The 14999-nt window shown below is 43.1% G+C and overlaps 1 protein-coding gene across 4 annotated transcripts in view; it reads right to left on the minus strand.

Moving 5' to 3' along the window:
* Positions 1-14999, minus strand: part of Dnah11 (dynein axonemal heavy chain 11) — a 324204-nt gene that overhangs the window by 177021 nt on the left and 132184 nt on the right. For all 4 annotated transcript variants that reach the window (XM_050120839.1, XM_050120837.1, XM_050120838.1 and 1 more), the window contains exons 37-42: positions 13711-13803; positions 8854-9048; positions 7500-7577; positions 5320-5452; positions 2405-2532; positions 1342-1490 (exon numbers count right to left, since the gene is read on the minus strand). In XM_050120839.1, coding sequence (XP_049976796.1) covers positions 1342-1490; positions 2405-2532; positions 5320-5452; positions 7500-7577; positions 8854-9048; positions 13711-13803 — 776 coding nt within the window. The remainder of the gene's footprint in view (positions 1-1341; positions 1491-2404; positions 2533-5319; positions 5453-7499; positions 7578-8853; positions 9049-13710; positions 13804-14999) is intronic.

Raw genomic sequence — 14999 nt, forward strand, 5'->3', positions numbered from 1 at the left:
GAGGGCATCTGCTATAGGATACAGAGGGATGATGGAGGGCATCTGCTATAGGATACAGAGGGATGACGGAGGACATCTGCTATAGGGTCAGAGAGAGGGATGACGGAGGGCATCTGCTATAGGATACAGAGGGATGATGGAGGGCATCTTCTATAGGAACTTGTGGTCTCCTGCCTAGCTCAGAAGTTCTCAGAGTGAGAACATGGTGGGAGACTCATAACCACACAGCAACTGAGAAGTGCAATCTAAGCAAGAGAATCAAAACCCTTGCTCTGAGTGAAACATTTCCATTGTTTAAACACATGTGCCTATTACATGCACAGATATGCAGATGTTCACAAAAAGATTTAATCTAAGAGCTTCATAGAAATGATTATTTGTTCATCTTATTCAACACATATTTACTGAGTGTTAAATATTTTCAAAGTATGTAATCAAGATAATCTGTAAGTAAAAATGACTTAGACACCTGGGTGCTAATTTAATTACCTTTAAATTAATGCAACGAGCCTTGCGCTTAATTAGTAATATCACCTTCAAATCATTTTAACTGAGATTAAAATAAATGAAAAACTTAAGATTAACTGATTAGAGAATAGACAGATGAGTTGTGTAGACCCTTTCTCATGGAATACAAGGACTTAGTACACACAGAATAGACACAGGAGTTGTATAGACCTCTCTCATGGAATACAAGCACTTAGCACACACAGAATAGACATAGGAGTTGTATAGATCTTTCTCATGGAATACAAGCACTTAGTACACACACAAGAACATGCTCTCATAGTAAGTGCAGAGTACAGTGAGATACCACCTCACCCCACTCAGTGAGGCTCCTAGAAAGATAGACAGTGAGGAAATCTAGAGCAAAAGGGAAAAGGACAGTGCTGGCAAGGATATGGAATGCTGTATAGCATCCTCAGCATCCTCTTGTGTGGGACTGGTAGGAAGTTAACATGGTACAGGCACTATGGCTAAATGTGATACCAATTCCTTAAAGATTAAAAGCTGAATTAGCATTCGATCTAGCAAACCCGAGGTTATCAGTGAGGAACTGAAACTGGACCTTGAAGAGCAATTTGTGTTTGTATGCCCATATTTATAACATCATACACAAAAGCTGCAAGGCGGAGACAGGGAACTCAGGCAAGAGAGGAACAGGGGTTTCCATCAGGGAAGATGCAGACAGTTCTGCACACGGTTGGCAGCGGCAGCAATTCGACAGTGTCAGTATGCTCTCGGCCACTCAGCTCTGTCCTCACTGATGGTAATGCGGCAAAGCTCATGTCACATGCATTGTCACGGCAAAAGAAATATAAGAAAAGAAAAAATGCTCACGGATTCCAGCCCAGATCCTGTGGGTTCACATACAGAATGCCAGCTCGGGAGACAGTGGCTGGGGTGGCTGTCCTCAGGTGATGGGTCTCAAACAGAAGCCTCATGGAAGGTGTGAGGGCCACTCGCTCGTTGCTGGCCAGGGTCAGCACCTGCATGAGCAGATGTGGTCATTGCCAGAGGCAGGTTGCCATAGGGAGTCAACAGCAGCTAACAGACCGCCATGACTGGTGTTGTCCCTAGTAGGGCAGCTACAGGTAGATTCATCTTAGCTGAGATCTGAGCCTACCCAGAGGCAGTCTGGCTGAATCCTCAAGGAACAGAATTGCCTCAGTGGACTCCTGACAGCCAGTCCTTCAGTAGCAGAAGCAATGGTTCCCACCCCAATGTAAGCAGACTCCAATGAGACCTGACTTGCACAATGAGCAACCTTGAGCCTCTGCAACACTGCAGTTGCCAAGCACGCTCTAGTCGCTCCCAGAGCAGGAAGGCCGCAGAATGTCTTCTGATATTCAGGAAGCAGTGCCTGCTGCTAAGATGGTCAGTGCTACCTTGGAGTGATGTTGGCTCCCAGTTTCTCATTCCTGCCCAACAACAGACCTGTATTGCTCTTTTGGTATCACGTGGGACCTCTTGTCTTGCCGTTCCCAGGACAACCACACAACATGCTTGGGAAAGCATTTAAACATAATCTGTAGCCATAGGAACAACTTCATTTGCATGACCAGGTCTCGCCAGTTTTCACACAGCACAGAACCATTCTTTTGTTGTCTGAGTATTCAATATTTAATCAGACGACATAAAATAGAAGAATTTAATGCTTGGGTCTTAGAAAACAATAAAGCAGAAAATTTGAATTCTTCTCTATGTACCTAACTTTCATGAAAGGTGATTCAATTCAAAGATAAGCGAGACACATTCCCTCAAACTCTTTAACTATGATTTATGCTGATTACATAAAAAATACTACAATAAGGAGCGTAAGAGATCACTGATGTTGGCAGCTGAATGGAATTCCCAGAGGCCTGGGATGTGGGCTGAGGAGTAACCTTGTGGTACCATTCACCTTGTTGTCGTCCATGACTGTGTTCAGGGATTCTATCCACAGGGGGTCAATATCCCCATCCAGGACCATCCAGGTTGGCCCCTCGTGCCTGAGGTTTGCTTGCTCTCGCAGAATGGACGAGAAGAGGCCTGCAAAATAGGAGCAAATGTTGCTAATACAATCAAAAGCCGTTTGTCTCTAAAATGCATTTATGTCACCTGGAAGCTCCTTTTTTTCAGCTAAATAAAAGAAAGTTGCTATCTCTTTTTCAGGAGTGGCACACAATGGCCTTCTGAGCTTCTTAGGTGGACTCCATCCAGTTAGTCCCAGTATTTACAAGCAGGTGAGTTTACCTGTGGGGGAGGGTCCTGGCCTTCGATAACAGCTTCCCAACCTGTCCCCACATAGGAAAATGCCTTACTTGAAGCCACTGTTGAGATTTATAGTTAAAATGAAGATAAACTGAAATTTGTAACAGGTGAAGACGTCCCTTTTCACACACACGGTCAGTATCTATCTTAGATTACCTAGCAAATTTCACTTTTTAAATCATATTTTTATATTATTTCATTTTTTCTATTACATTACTCAAGGTTTAAATTTCAAGGCCCCATGCTTCAAAGTGCTATCTATCTGCTTCGCAGCTTCAGTCCTGAGAACCGAGCGAGGCTGTCATGAGCTGGGAGGTAGGAAGGCAGGCACTCCATTGGCTGTCATCACATCTGTGTGCTGTGAGTTCAGGCCGCGTTCTGAGGACGTCAGCAAACCTGCTTCAGTGCTCATGTGCAGAATTGCTCTGTGAAGTCTTTGGCATAAAAACCATACCGCAGCTGGGCTTGGGAGGCTGAGTCACAGGGATCTCTGTGAGTTTGAGGCCAGTTTGGTCTACAAACGAAGTTCCGGGACAACCAGGGCTGTTATACAGGGAAACCCTCTCTCAAAAAATCAAACATCAAAAACCAAAACCCAAACAAACATAAAAAACCCCAGCAGTCAGCAAAATTGGCCACCATAATTGAAGTGGAAGTCATTAGCTTTCTGATGGTTCTCAACTTCAGCAGCTGTCACAGGGCTCCTGTAGAATGAAAATTACGTTATCCCTGTCATAACCCCTAGTGCAAAACAGACCCGAGGTAAAGGTGTCAAAATGTGCCCAACACATAAGCAGTAAGCACAAGGAAAGATGATGGAGAAAGCAAGGTGTGTCTTAGTTCAAAACAGGTCCTTTGGGTGGCATCGGACCAAGCCATTTGGGTGACGGCACAATGCTGCCTGTCAGGAGAACAGTGCCTGGATGGCGGAGACATATTCCATGCCAAGACTTGGAAAGTAGAGGCACGGAACAGCAGGGATTGGGAAGAGGAAAGGTAGCCAGAAGGGAGGGCTGAGTCCAGGAAATGAGGCTGGAGGTGGGTGTGAACCCAATCACTAGTCTTGTACGCCATGGACGAGTGAACCCTAGAGTAAGGGGCACACTCCTGAAACAGGCTTCAACTTCTAGATATAAACAAAGGGCTGGAATACCAGGAAGAGGGTGGCTTAGACTAACGTGGCATCTGTGGAGGCACACTGAAATTTAATACATATTTCCTTATCTCTATTTTTTCCTTTCCTCTTCTTCCCCATGTTCTCCTCCATACCCACCCCCACTTTCATTCATTTACTCACAGGGCTTCAGTTCGTAGCCCTATAACTCACTTATAGCATAGGCTGGCCTTGAACTCACTTATAGCATAGGCTGGCCTTGAAGTCACTAAACATTCAGCCTCTGAGTGCTGGGACTATAGGCACATATCACCACATGTAGTTTCAATATATATATTCAATAAAAATGTATATTGAATATATACACCATCTCTCTCTCTCTCTCTCTCTCTGTGTGTGTGTGTGTGTGTGTGTGTGTATGTATATAATCTTTTATGCAGTCAGCTGCAGGGGACTCAGAGGGAGAGGACACCAAGGGTTGTACCCAGGTTGGCACACTGGTTAGAGATGGGAAGTTATAAAGACCTCTAACAAAAGCATGCGTTTATTCCCAAATACATGCTGAATGTTCCTCACCCCAAACACTTGGCATGAGAAGTGTTTCTGATTCCAAACTCTCGGGGATTTTGGAATGTTTGCATTGGCTTCACTGGCTGTGCATTTCTATTTCAAAAATCAAACATCTGAAATATCCTGAACCCCTAAGCTTATGCTCAGATATGAGCGGCGGGGCTGCGTCCCCAGCACCCCAGCCGCCTGCTAGCTTATGCCCCGAAATAATTACATGGACACTGTATTCTTTTAAACACTGCTTGGCCCATTAGCTTTAGCCCTTACTGGCTAATTCTGATATCCTGATCAACCCATCTCTAATACACTGTGTAGCACCGGTCTTACCAGGAAAGATTCAGCATGTCTGACCTGGCGGCTTCCTTCATCGCGTGTGTCTACCTGGGAGTGGGGAGCATGGCCTCTGTCTGAGGCATCTGCCCCATAGCGGAGAGCTATTGAGTCTGAGCTCACTTCCTTTTCCTCCCAGCATTCTGTTCTGCCTACTCCACCCACCTAAGGGATGGCCTATCAAAATGGGCCAAGGCAGTTTGTTTATTACCAATGACCTTCCTCCATCAGACAGCTGTGATGCCAACCTGAATTCAGTCAGTGTCTCATCCTAGAAACTTTAGAAATGGACATTCCCATTGGCTTCTCCCTGGTTTACAAGGAGCCGTGCCATCGCTGCTGAGGGTAGAACAGCCACAGTTCTGAGTGGATCAGTGCAGCCAAGCATTTCCTCAAACCTTGCTTGAGTTTGTATGTTCTGCAGATCATGTGGTCAGCTCCAACACACAGCTAACCTCTGAGCATGGCTATGGCTTATACTAAAAGATAGATTTCTAAAAGGAGATAGAGAAAAGGCATTTTAAGTGTGTCAGAAAGGAACTAGTACTTGCCGTCTTTCCATTCTCGGGTAGCATGATGTATGAAACCAAAGAGTTCATCTGTTGTCACAGCCTTGGGATTTAAGTCACTCCAGATGGCTTTCTGTTTCATATTAACATACGTTCTGTTCAGTGTTCTCAAAATCTGGGAAGAGTGAGCCAAGAGAACTAACGTAAAAGTTGGCCAAATGAACAGTGAAAGATTGACAAAACATTCTGCTAATTTGTCATGTGTTACTGGATGTCCTACATGTAGTGTGATGCAGACGGTGGCAAAGGTGGCCATAGGCACGTTTCCATCTTCATACTGTGAAATTCAATCCCATGGGTGACATGGTGACAGAATCAGTTCACCTGATTTTCAGAGTCACTTGGATGAGAGCAAGCTGCTTTATCAGCTAAGATAGTTAGCAATGCACATAGAGTAGATTTGAGACCTTTAACCATGCGTGAATATGTGTAAGCACTTCCGTTCCTGAGGTCACTCTGCTAGTATCATTTAGACCATCTCAGAGGTGTCCACACACATTGCTAAAGCCCTCCCAGAGCATCTCACCTAGCAGGCTGAGGGATTACCCACAGTGTGCATTCCAGCAAGAACCTAGGGACAACAACAATGCTGGCATAGACGTTCTTCAGTGCTCAATGACATAGTGAACCTTCACAGGATGAGGTCTTGGCTTGGGGAAGCTAGAGCTGTGGCATCTCGTGGGTAGAGGCCAGGAGTACAGCTCCACAGATGTCAGTGATCTGAACAGCATCAAAGCAAAATCCCAGGGTATGGTGTCACCGGTGCGTGGAGATTAGCTAATCAACAAAAGGAGCCTGACAGAGACCTTAGAACTGGGGCTCATTGGGTAAATATCCATTTAACTGACCCAAATATCTATCCTAATTGTCCTCTACTAGCCCCTGAGAAGCCAAGGTATCATCCTTGCCAGTCCACGTGCTCTGAAGGGCTGGTAAAATATTGCCATCTCCTTTAGGATAGTGAGTGGATAAGTAACAGTCCTGCTCATGGCAGCCTAAGCCTGTGCTGAACAGGGCAGAATAGGTGAGGAGCAGAGGAAGAAATGAAGTGCCCTAGGAATACGCAGCTTATATTTTTAGAAACCATTAATCTACTATAAATTATAGAATTTAATTTTATCCTTCCATGAACCATGGCCTACATCTGAAAGTTACACTAACAAAGTAATTATAGGCCTATCAGTAATCTACTTTAATATTGCAATGATTACATTTTTGACGAGAAAAATCTCCATACATAGCCTCCCTCAGCAATTGTCCCCCTTCGGGTTCAGCTCTAAGGACTGGCAAGTGCTGTGTGCAGCCATACTCTAGAACTCATAGGCCCATTCGGATTATTTTTAGTTGTTGGCCACCAAGTGTGTTTATACCCAAGCATCCGGAATGGGAAGGCACACAGCTCTGCATACACCGTCTGCCAACCAAGAAAATAAGTCTGTTGCCAGGACTGTCAGGAAGGCCAAACAGAATCAAGCAGTGAACTAAAAATGGGACTTAATAATGCCCATAGCTTCTCATCACAATAGAGAAAATCACACACAATGCACCTAGCCCAGCACACAATAGGGACCTAAAAATGTGGGTGCCGCCACCTTCTTTTCAAGCTTTGTTTTGGCCCCATGGAAGACTCTATCACTGAAGTAATAATGAGAGGAAATAGTTGCATCTGTTTTCATAATGACATGGGAAGTAAAATTTATGATGACCAAAAGGAAGCAAGACAGTCATTTCAATAAGGGCGGGCAATGCTCACCAAGGGCCGCAAGCCAGGTGGCTCGCTCAGCCTGAGTCCTTTCACCCTGGGTGAAAGAGGCCAGGTGTGAGCATGCAGGTGCAGGCCTGAATACGGCACAATGCTGCCTGTCTTGTGTGGAAAGCCTAGTCTCTGGCACAACCTATTATTCCTGGTGTGTGTGTATGTGTGTGTGTGTGTGTGCGTGCGTGCGTACGTGCATGTGTGTGTACACAAAGGTTGCATTTGGTTTTTCACTCAGTATAAAAGGTAACAGTGCCAACTGATAAAATGGCAACAGTGGAGCTCAGATTCTGATTCAATGTGGGCTTCATTGAAGGGAACCCGAAGTAGCACTGAAAATTGCTGTCCACTCCCCACCCCGAGAACATTCGTCCGACGCTGAAAGATACTGTATGAGTTATCGTACCTTACTCTTCCCTGTGCCTGCGTTTCCGACCACAAAGACTGAGTGTCGCACAGCCAGCAGTTCCTCAAGCTGAACAACCTGCACACAGACAGTCTGTCACTCACACCCTTTTGTGACTGAACAACCAAAAGACAACTTACTCATTTTAGTTCTCTCCTGAAACCCTCATCAGCCCCCACTCACATATGGGGACATAGACTGGAGCCCACAGTATGACTTATTGTAGATGTCTCACAGAGGAAGCAGGGGATAATAGAAGTCATCACTGTCGTCCATCGATACCCCACCATCGCTTGTGATTGGGAATGTGTGCGTGTATGTGGAGGCCAGAGAGCAATGCTGGGTGTGGTACTCTTTACCTATTCTCCAGAGCAGTAGCTCTCAACCTTCCGAATACTGGGATGCTTTAATACAATTCCTCATATGTGTGAACCCTGACCATGAGACTATTTTGTTGCTATTTCATCACTATAATGGTTCTACTGTTATGAACTGTAATGTAAGTATCTGGTCTGCAGGATATTTGATATGTGGCTCCTAAGGGGTCAAGACTCACTGAAAACCTGCTGCTCTAGAGAAGAATGAGGTGTCTGAACACACCTACTTCTCTCCCCTACAAACATTGAAGTGACAGTAAACACAGCCACACCTGACGTTCATATAGGTAGGTGGATTCAAATCCAGGTCCTTATGTCCCCATACTTGTGTTTCAAGTCCTCTCACTCCCTGGGACATCTTCCCAGCCCCATCTCATAACTTCCTATGGCACTTGGTACATGGCAGGAGGAGTTACTCATAAACTCAGTGATTCTTCAGAGTTCCCAGCAGAAATGGATGTCCAGCAATCATTACTCACAGGGGAGTAATGACTTCCAACACGACAGCCATCAGAACACAGACTACTCATGCATTGTGCTCATGTATTCACTGAGCACAGTGCAGCCCTGCCTGGGCATGGCTTTGGCTAAGTCAGACAGGACATTCCTGAGTGTTTGTCATGCATGCTGACAGCCCACCCCCTACACGAATACACTGATGATTTTACTTTCAGCAGTCTATGAATTGGAGGAAGAGAAAACACAATAAAATTTTGGAATGTGTTACCAAGAAGTTTTGTAACTAATTAAAAAATATGGTTACATTTAAAATCATGGTAGTTATTTCTATGTTTTTAAGTCCTTGATAAAAGGGACTAGATATTGAAGTATTTACTTAGATGTTCTTTAGCTGACTATGATATGAAATAAGTGAAAGTATTTAATAAAATCACATTAAAGCCCTGTAATATAGTTAATGTTTGTTACTTGAACTACTAATTGCCCTGCTTGCCATCAACAGTCAACATATCTCTTACTTTGAGGATGAAGCTCTCTTCAGGCTGCAGGCGGAGTTCCAGCGTGGATCGCTTGACCATCTGTTCAAAGTGTGGTTTCCTCTGCCGAGGCACATCCAGGGATGGAAACAGGTCTCCAACCAGGCCCAGAAACACAGGGACATCATCAGTCACGATTTTAGGCATATTGAAATCTCTTAAAGCTCTCATGAGCACCTGGGACAGAGGATGGAAGACACTGGGTCTCAAGGCATCAAGGAACATCTCAAAAGCTTAAGCAAGGACTTTGAAAGTTCCTTTCTAGTGGCAAATAAATGATTGATGTTTGAAGAGACAGATGCTTAACCTGATTTAAACATTGTGCAGTACATAGTGTATTGCATTGCTTTAATTGGTTAATGAATAAAACTGCTTTGGCCTATGGTAGGGCAGAATATAGCCAGGATGGAAGATATATATATAGATATATATATATATCGAGAGAGAGAGAGAGAGAGAGAGAGAGAGAGAGAGAGAGAGAGAGTAGGCAGAGTCAGGGAGATACCATGTAGCTGCCAAAGGAGAAAAACATCAGGCTGGAACCTTACCGGCAGGTCACAAACTCATAGCAATATATAGGTAGAAAGAAAAGAGTTAAGATATAAAGGCTAGCTAGAAAGATGCCTAACCCATTGGCTAAACAGTGTTTTAATTAGTACAGTTTCTGTGTGATTATTTGGGTCTGGGTGGCCAGGAAACAAAAGAACTTTGTCCTTTTACAAAATGGTGCCCACTGTCTGGGGGCGTGAATCCATATAAGACCTAAAAAACCTTAAAAAAAAAAGAAAGAAAACAAAGAAGGCTCCTAGACCTACAAAAATGGAAGCCAAGCACCGCATCTTGGTAGTTGCATTTTTTTTTCAAATAGGCTTTGTTTGCTGGTGGCAAGCAGAGGTGTGGCTTCTTTAAGAGAAGGCTTCCTGACTCAGCATTAGCAGTAAAAACTCTATGACTTCTTTAAGAGATGGTGGCTCTGGCTCTTTTGGGAGGTCCTGCACTTAAATGGGGTTTGTGAACAGAGAACTATAAGTTGCCTAATGGTGATGTGGATCTGCTGCATCTCTGAACCTGGGGCAATGAGCATGGACTGCAGAGCTGGCAGTAAACATACCTCTGCCATACTGAAAGACCAAGAGAGATGGAGCCAGTGACCAGGACCACTGTGACCAAGCTGCTTACCATTTCAAAAGTGCTCCTGGTTAGAAAATGATTATAGATATGCAATAAAGGCAGGTTCATACAAAAATAAACCTCTGAATGGGTCACAGTATGTTTAAAAATGTACATAGGCTTGGGAGAGAGAGGAAAAATAACAGTCAAGAGTACAGACAGTCATAGATTAAAGGAGTAAAGATAATTCAATATTAAAAAAATGGAGTAAAAAACATATAAAGATGGAAAATACACAAAGAGCCTGGATTATGAATATTATTGTGTTTTCTTTGAATATTTTGGCTGCAGAGACATTTGATTGTGAGAGTTGTTAAGTTAAACCAACATAAAGATACCTTGACTTTGAAATTTGAGTCTAAGGATATGTTGCTTTCAAAAAGAGACTCTGTTTTTATTTTCACAGAAGATGAGAACTTCTGTGGATTCCTTCCAAGCTAAGGAGGTTTGATGGAACAGGACCCCCAAAAGGTCTCCATGAACCTTAAAAACACTTCACCCAACAAACAGCAGGAAGCAGTTTAGAGAAAACTATGCCCAAATTCCTAAAATGATTGTTTATAGATGTTTGTTTTCATTTTAAAATGGTTGGTTATGAATGCCTCATAACCACAGTCAAGTTTTTAAAACCATATATGACATAGAGATGAAGACTTTGCATTGGTGTGGCTCTTGGTCTATTGATACAGATGTAAGGCTCATATTGTTATTCTGTGTATATGTATTTCTGCTCTTGTTTAAGGTATTGTGCTTGTGTATGCAGTTCATTTAAAAATGCAATGTATAATAAATACAGATTAATAGATAGCCATCTATAACGTAGCCATGCTAGTTAGGTTTTCTAGATGTACAAAGATATACCTCAGATGAATTGGTATACTTCAAATCTTTCAAAGACCTACAGAATACGGCATTTAAAATGTTTTAAGAATAGACTAGTCTCGACAGTGAGACAGGTCTGCTTCTGGCAGCACCAGTTACTTCAAGAGGATGATGGGCATTGAAGAGGTTCCTTATGAAGTTTGCTAACTATTTGGGCAAGAAACTGCTCTTGCCTGAACTGCTTTATGGTATGCTGTATAAACTGGACATGCAGGACCCACAGAAAAATGACTGCTAAACTTGTTAAAGAAATTAATGTTCTTCAGGATTCCTGTGTCACGGAAGAAACTGCCAGACATTCTGCAGGACACAGAAGAAAGCAACTGATGAACTTTACCATTACAAGGCAGAAGAGATCTTCAAATTTCCTGCTTTATAGAAAAGTCTGCTGGATACTATGGACCTGTAGGTTGAAGATGGATGCTCCAATGTTATTGAACAACTTTGGGTGACTGTCCAGGCAGCAAGGTGTCTCTGTTAATTCTAGAGTTTTGGAAGTTGCTCAAATGCAGTTTCTCTTAGGTAGTATATCTTTCTGCGGTCTTTGGTGCAGTTGAAGACAGACAGTTATAGTTTGCTTTAGTTATGACAAAAGATAAACTAGATATAAAACTTTAGAACCACAAAGATAGGAGAGATATAATATTTTTCTTAATTTGCTAAATGTAAATTGACTAAATATTATAACTATAATTTTTCTTGATAACTGTTTTGCACATGTAATTTTACTATGTTAAAGTTAAAACCTTCCTTTTTATTTTGAAAGAAAAGGGGGAGTGATGTAGAATGTCCTTCTGTATATGGGTTGTTTATATTGGTTGATGAAAAAAGAGAATTAAAAAAAAAAAGAAAACCAAATGCTTGTTTAAGATCATCTAGAAAAGAAAGCTATTTTCACTTGGCTAGCCTGTCTAGAAAAGAACGAGTTGTGAATTGGGCCAGATACATTTGAAATAATTTGTCTATAGTTTATGAAACTTCACTGAACAAAATCTGACAGATGTGGTTTAGCTTAATTCTGGCTCATACCCAAATCAATAAAGCTCTAAAATTAAAAAAAAAAAAAAGCTACTTTGGCCTATGGCAGAATATAACCAGGCTGGAAGAGATATATAGGCAGAGTCAGGGAGATGCCATATAGCTACTGAAGGAGAAAGACGCAAGCTGGAACCTTACCGGTAGGCCACAGCTTTGTGTCAATACACAGATTAAATGAAATGGACTAATTTAACATTTAAGAGCTAGCTAGAAAGATGCCTAAGCTGTTGGTCAAACTGTGTTGTAATTAATACAGTTTCTGTGTGATTATTTGGGTCTGGGTGCCTGGGAAATGAACGAGTGGTCTCCACTTAAACTCTAAGATACATAATATTTACCCTGTGTACCATTTAAAATTAGTTGTAATTTTTCAAAACCAATTCAAAGTAGAACAAATACCTGCTGAGCTAATAACACATTTTTAACAGTTTTTATTTACCTACTGAAATAGAGAGAGACAGACAGACAGACACACACACATACACACACAAAGAGAGAGAGAGACAGACAGACAGACACACACACAGGGAGGGAGGGAGGGAGGGAGGGAAGGAGGGAGGGAGGGAAGGAGGGAGAGAAATAGAGAGAGAGAGAGAAGGCCCTGGAGCTGGAGATACAGGCAGTTGTGCACTGCCCAGTCTGGGCACTAGAAACCAAACTCAGGTCTTCCAGAAGAATGGCGCATGCTCTTAACTGACGAGCCATCCCTCCAGGCCCCTAACAACACATCTTCAACCCTCACATCTACATCAGAGAGGAGAGCACTTGTCTCCATCCACAGGGAGGCAAATCCTTTCAGGTTAGTGGAACATACAGGTGACCATAGATAGGCCTCAGAATAAGGTGAGTAAGGAGGCCTTTCCCTTCTGTGGTAGGTGTTCTGTCTTCAGAACGCAACGGCAGCTCTCTCGAGCCTTCACCCTTCTCCCACTCTATCAGATCACATTGCTGGAAGCACTCGTAAATCACAAGATCATAAATGCAAATACTTTTAGTTTAGTCTTACACCAATTAGAAACTAATGTGCATGTGAAACTTTAAAAGCAGTAACACAAGCATCAGAATAAATTATATAAGAGCTACACATTCCATCAACACTCCCCACAGAGCAGAATGTAAAGGAAATGCTAGCTAAGAATGAGCGGAGACCAACAAGAGACATATTAGCAAATTTAAGAGAAACAATGCCCCAGCATTGAAACTAGCATGGATCTAGTTTTCTTCTATGCCTCAAGATATACTGCATGCATTCATGAACAGTTCTGTCTGCCCTTCATCTTTTTCCTCCTGAAGCAAGGAGAGTCTCACTTGGCCGCCACCATTTGTCTCTCTCAGGAGAGCAGAACTTTCCCTGGTGGTTTCCCGACTATTGTGCTTCTCCCTGTGCCAACCTCTTGTCTGTAAGTCTACCCCACACAGTGGGTGTTCTGTGCCTCACTAGACTGTGTTCCCTAAACGTTCCTCAAAGGAAATCAAACAGTGATTACGAAACTATTTTATTGTATCTGTCAAAATGCCTTTTGTGGTTGATAATCCAAAAGCACTTATAAAACTACATTTCCTTCCCAGGTTCCCGTCTCTGGAGTCAGGAACACTTATGAGCACTTACAGATAATGCCAACCCTTAAAATAGCCTGCATTAAGAATAGATGTTTTCATAAATAGGGTTCTGTGTGCCTCCCCAGCCAGGAATGTCTGTCTGGAGTCATTTAGCTACTCCCTCGATAACATCCTTTATCAGTGCGGTACCTGGTCTTCAGGTCTATTTTTATCTCTTCGTTTCAGGGAGCCAGCTACAACCAAGACAGACTTGATAGCACGAAGTCCCCAGTCATAGTGATCCTAAAACCAAAACGGACTGAATGAGACCTTCATTCTAGAAGTGAAAGCTGGAAACCCAAAGAGTTCAGACAGATACACATTTTTATGACTTACAACAATTAATTCCGGAAGCAAAACAAACAATTTAAAAAACCTTGTCTTTGGGATACATGTCTGACTTCTTTTGGCCATATTTTGGCCTCCCCCAGCTAATCTTTTTCTATAATATCTCATTGCAACTTTTGCTCAGGGCCCCAGCTCCTTCGTCTGCTCCTCTTCCTCAGCCAGCCTGACTTGGCACCTGGACTGGACCAAGTCTTGTGTAGTTGTTCCTCCAGCCTTCAGTGTTTAGCCACCCATTCTCTCTCTTAGTCACTTAGGCAACCCTGCCTCAGTGCTGGCATTAAATACAATAAAATTACACAATTCTCTTATGAACCAGCGTCTCTCTGAGACCTGCATATCATTCCCCACGAATCCCACTGGCTCTGCACGCCTGGGATAGTGTATCTGTTTCTGTCTGCAGAACTCCTGAGCACACAATACAGTGCTCAATAAACATATATTACATGAACTTAAGTCAAAGGTGACTTTGTTTGAAACAGGGTCTCACTATGCATCCCTGGCTGTCCTGAAATTTGCTCCAGAGACCAGACTGGCCTTGAACTCACAGAGATCATGCCTTTGCTGGAACTAAAGGTGTGCAGCATCAGTCTTGGCCCCCAAATGGCTGATTTGGAGGAACTGGTCCCCCTGTCTACCACCTTCATGTAGTAACTCTTCTCTCAAATGTTTCTCAGCTGTGACTCCAGGCAGCCCCCCCCCCCAAGGATTTAGCAGCAGCAGTAGCAGCAGCAGCAGCTACAGAGAGGCAGACAGGAGTAGCATCTACTTTGCAAACGGTTGCAGGGGAAAAACTGATCATGTGCGAATGGATGCTTTGTGCACACTGACATGATAGATACATGGATAAGCATGCCATCTCATCTGTTTGTGGATAATAAAACAGAGTTGGGTCTTAACCATTGTCTCTGCTGGTAATGAAACAGAGAAGGAAATTAAAAAACACCCCTGTGGAATGCAGATAGTAAGGGGTGCACAGAGAAAGTTTTTGTTCAGATCTCTCTCTCTCTCTCTCTCTCTCTCTCTCTCTCTCTCTCTCTCTCTCTCTCTCGTGTGTGTGTGTGTGTGTGTGTGTGTGTGTGTGTGTGTGTGTG

Source organism: Alexandromys fortis, unplaced genomic scaffold (assembly GCF_014885135.2).
Source record: "Alexandromys fortis isolate MF-2015 unplaced genomic scaffold, M_Fortis_MF-2015_v1.1 scaffold_182, whole genome shotgun sequence".
NCBI classification, from domain to species: Eukaryota; Metazoa; Chordata; class Mammalia; order Rodentia; family Cricetidae; genus Alexandromys; species Alexandromys fortis.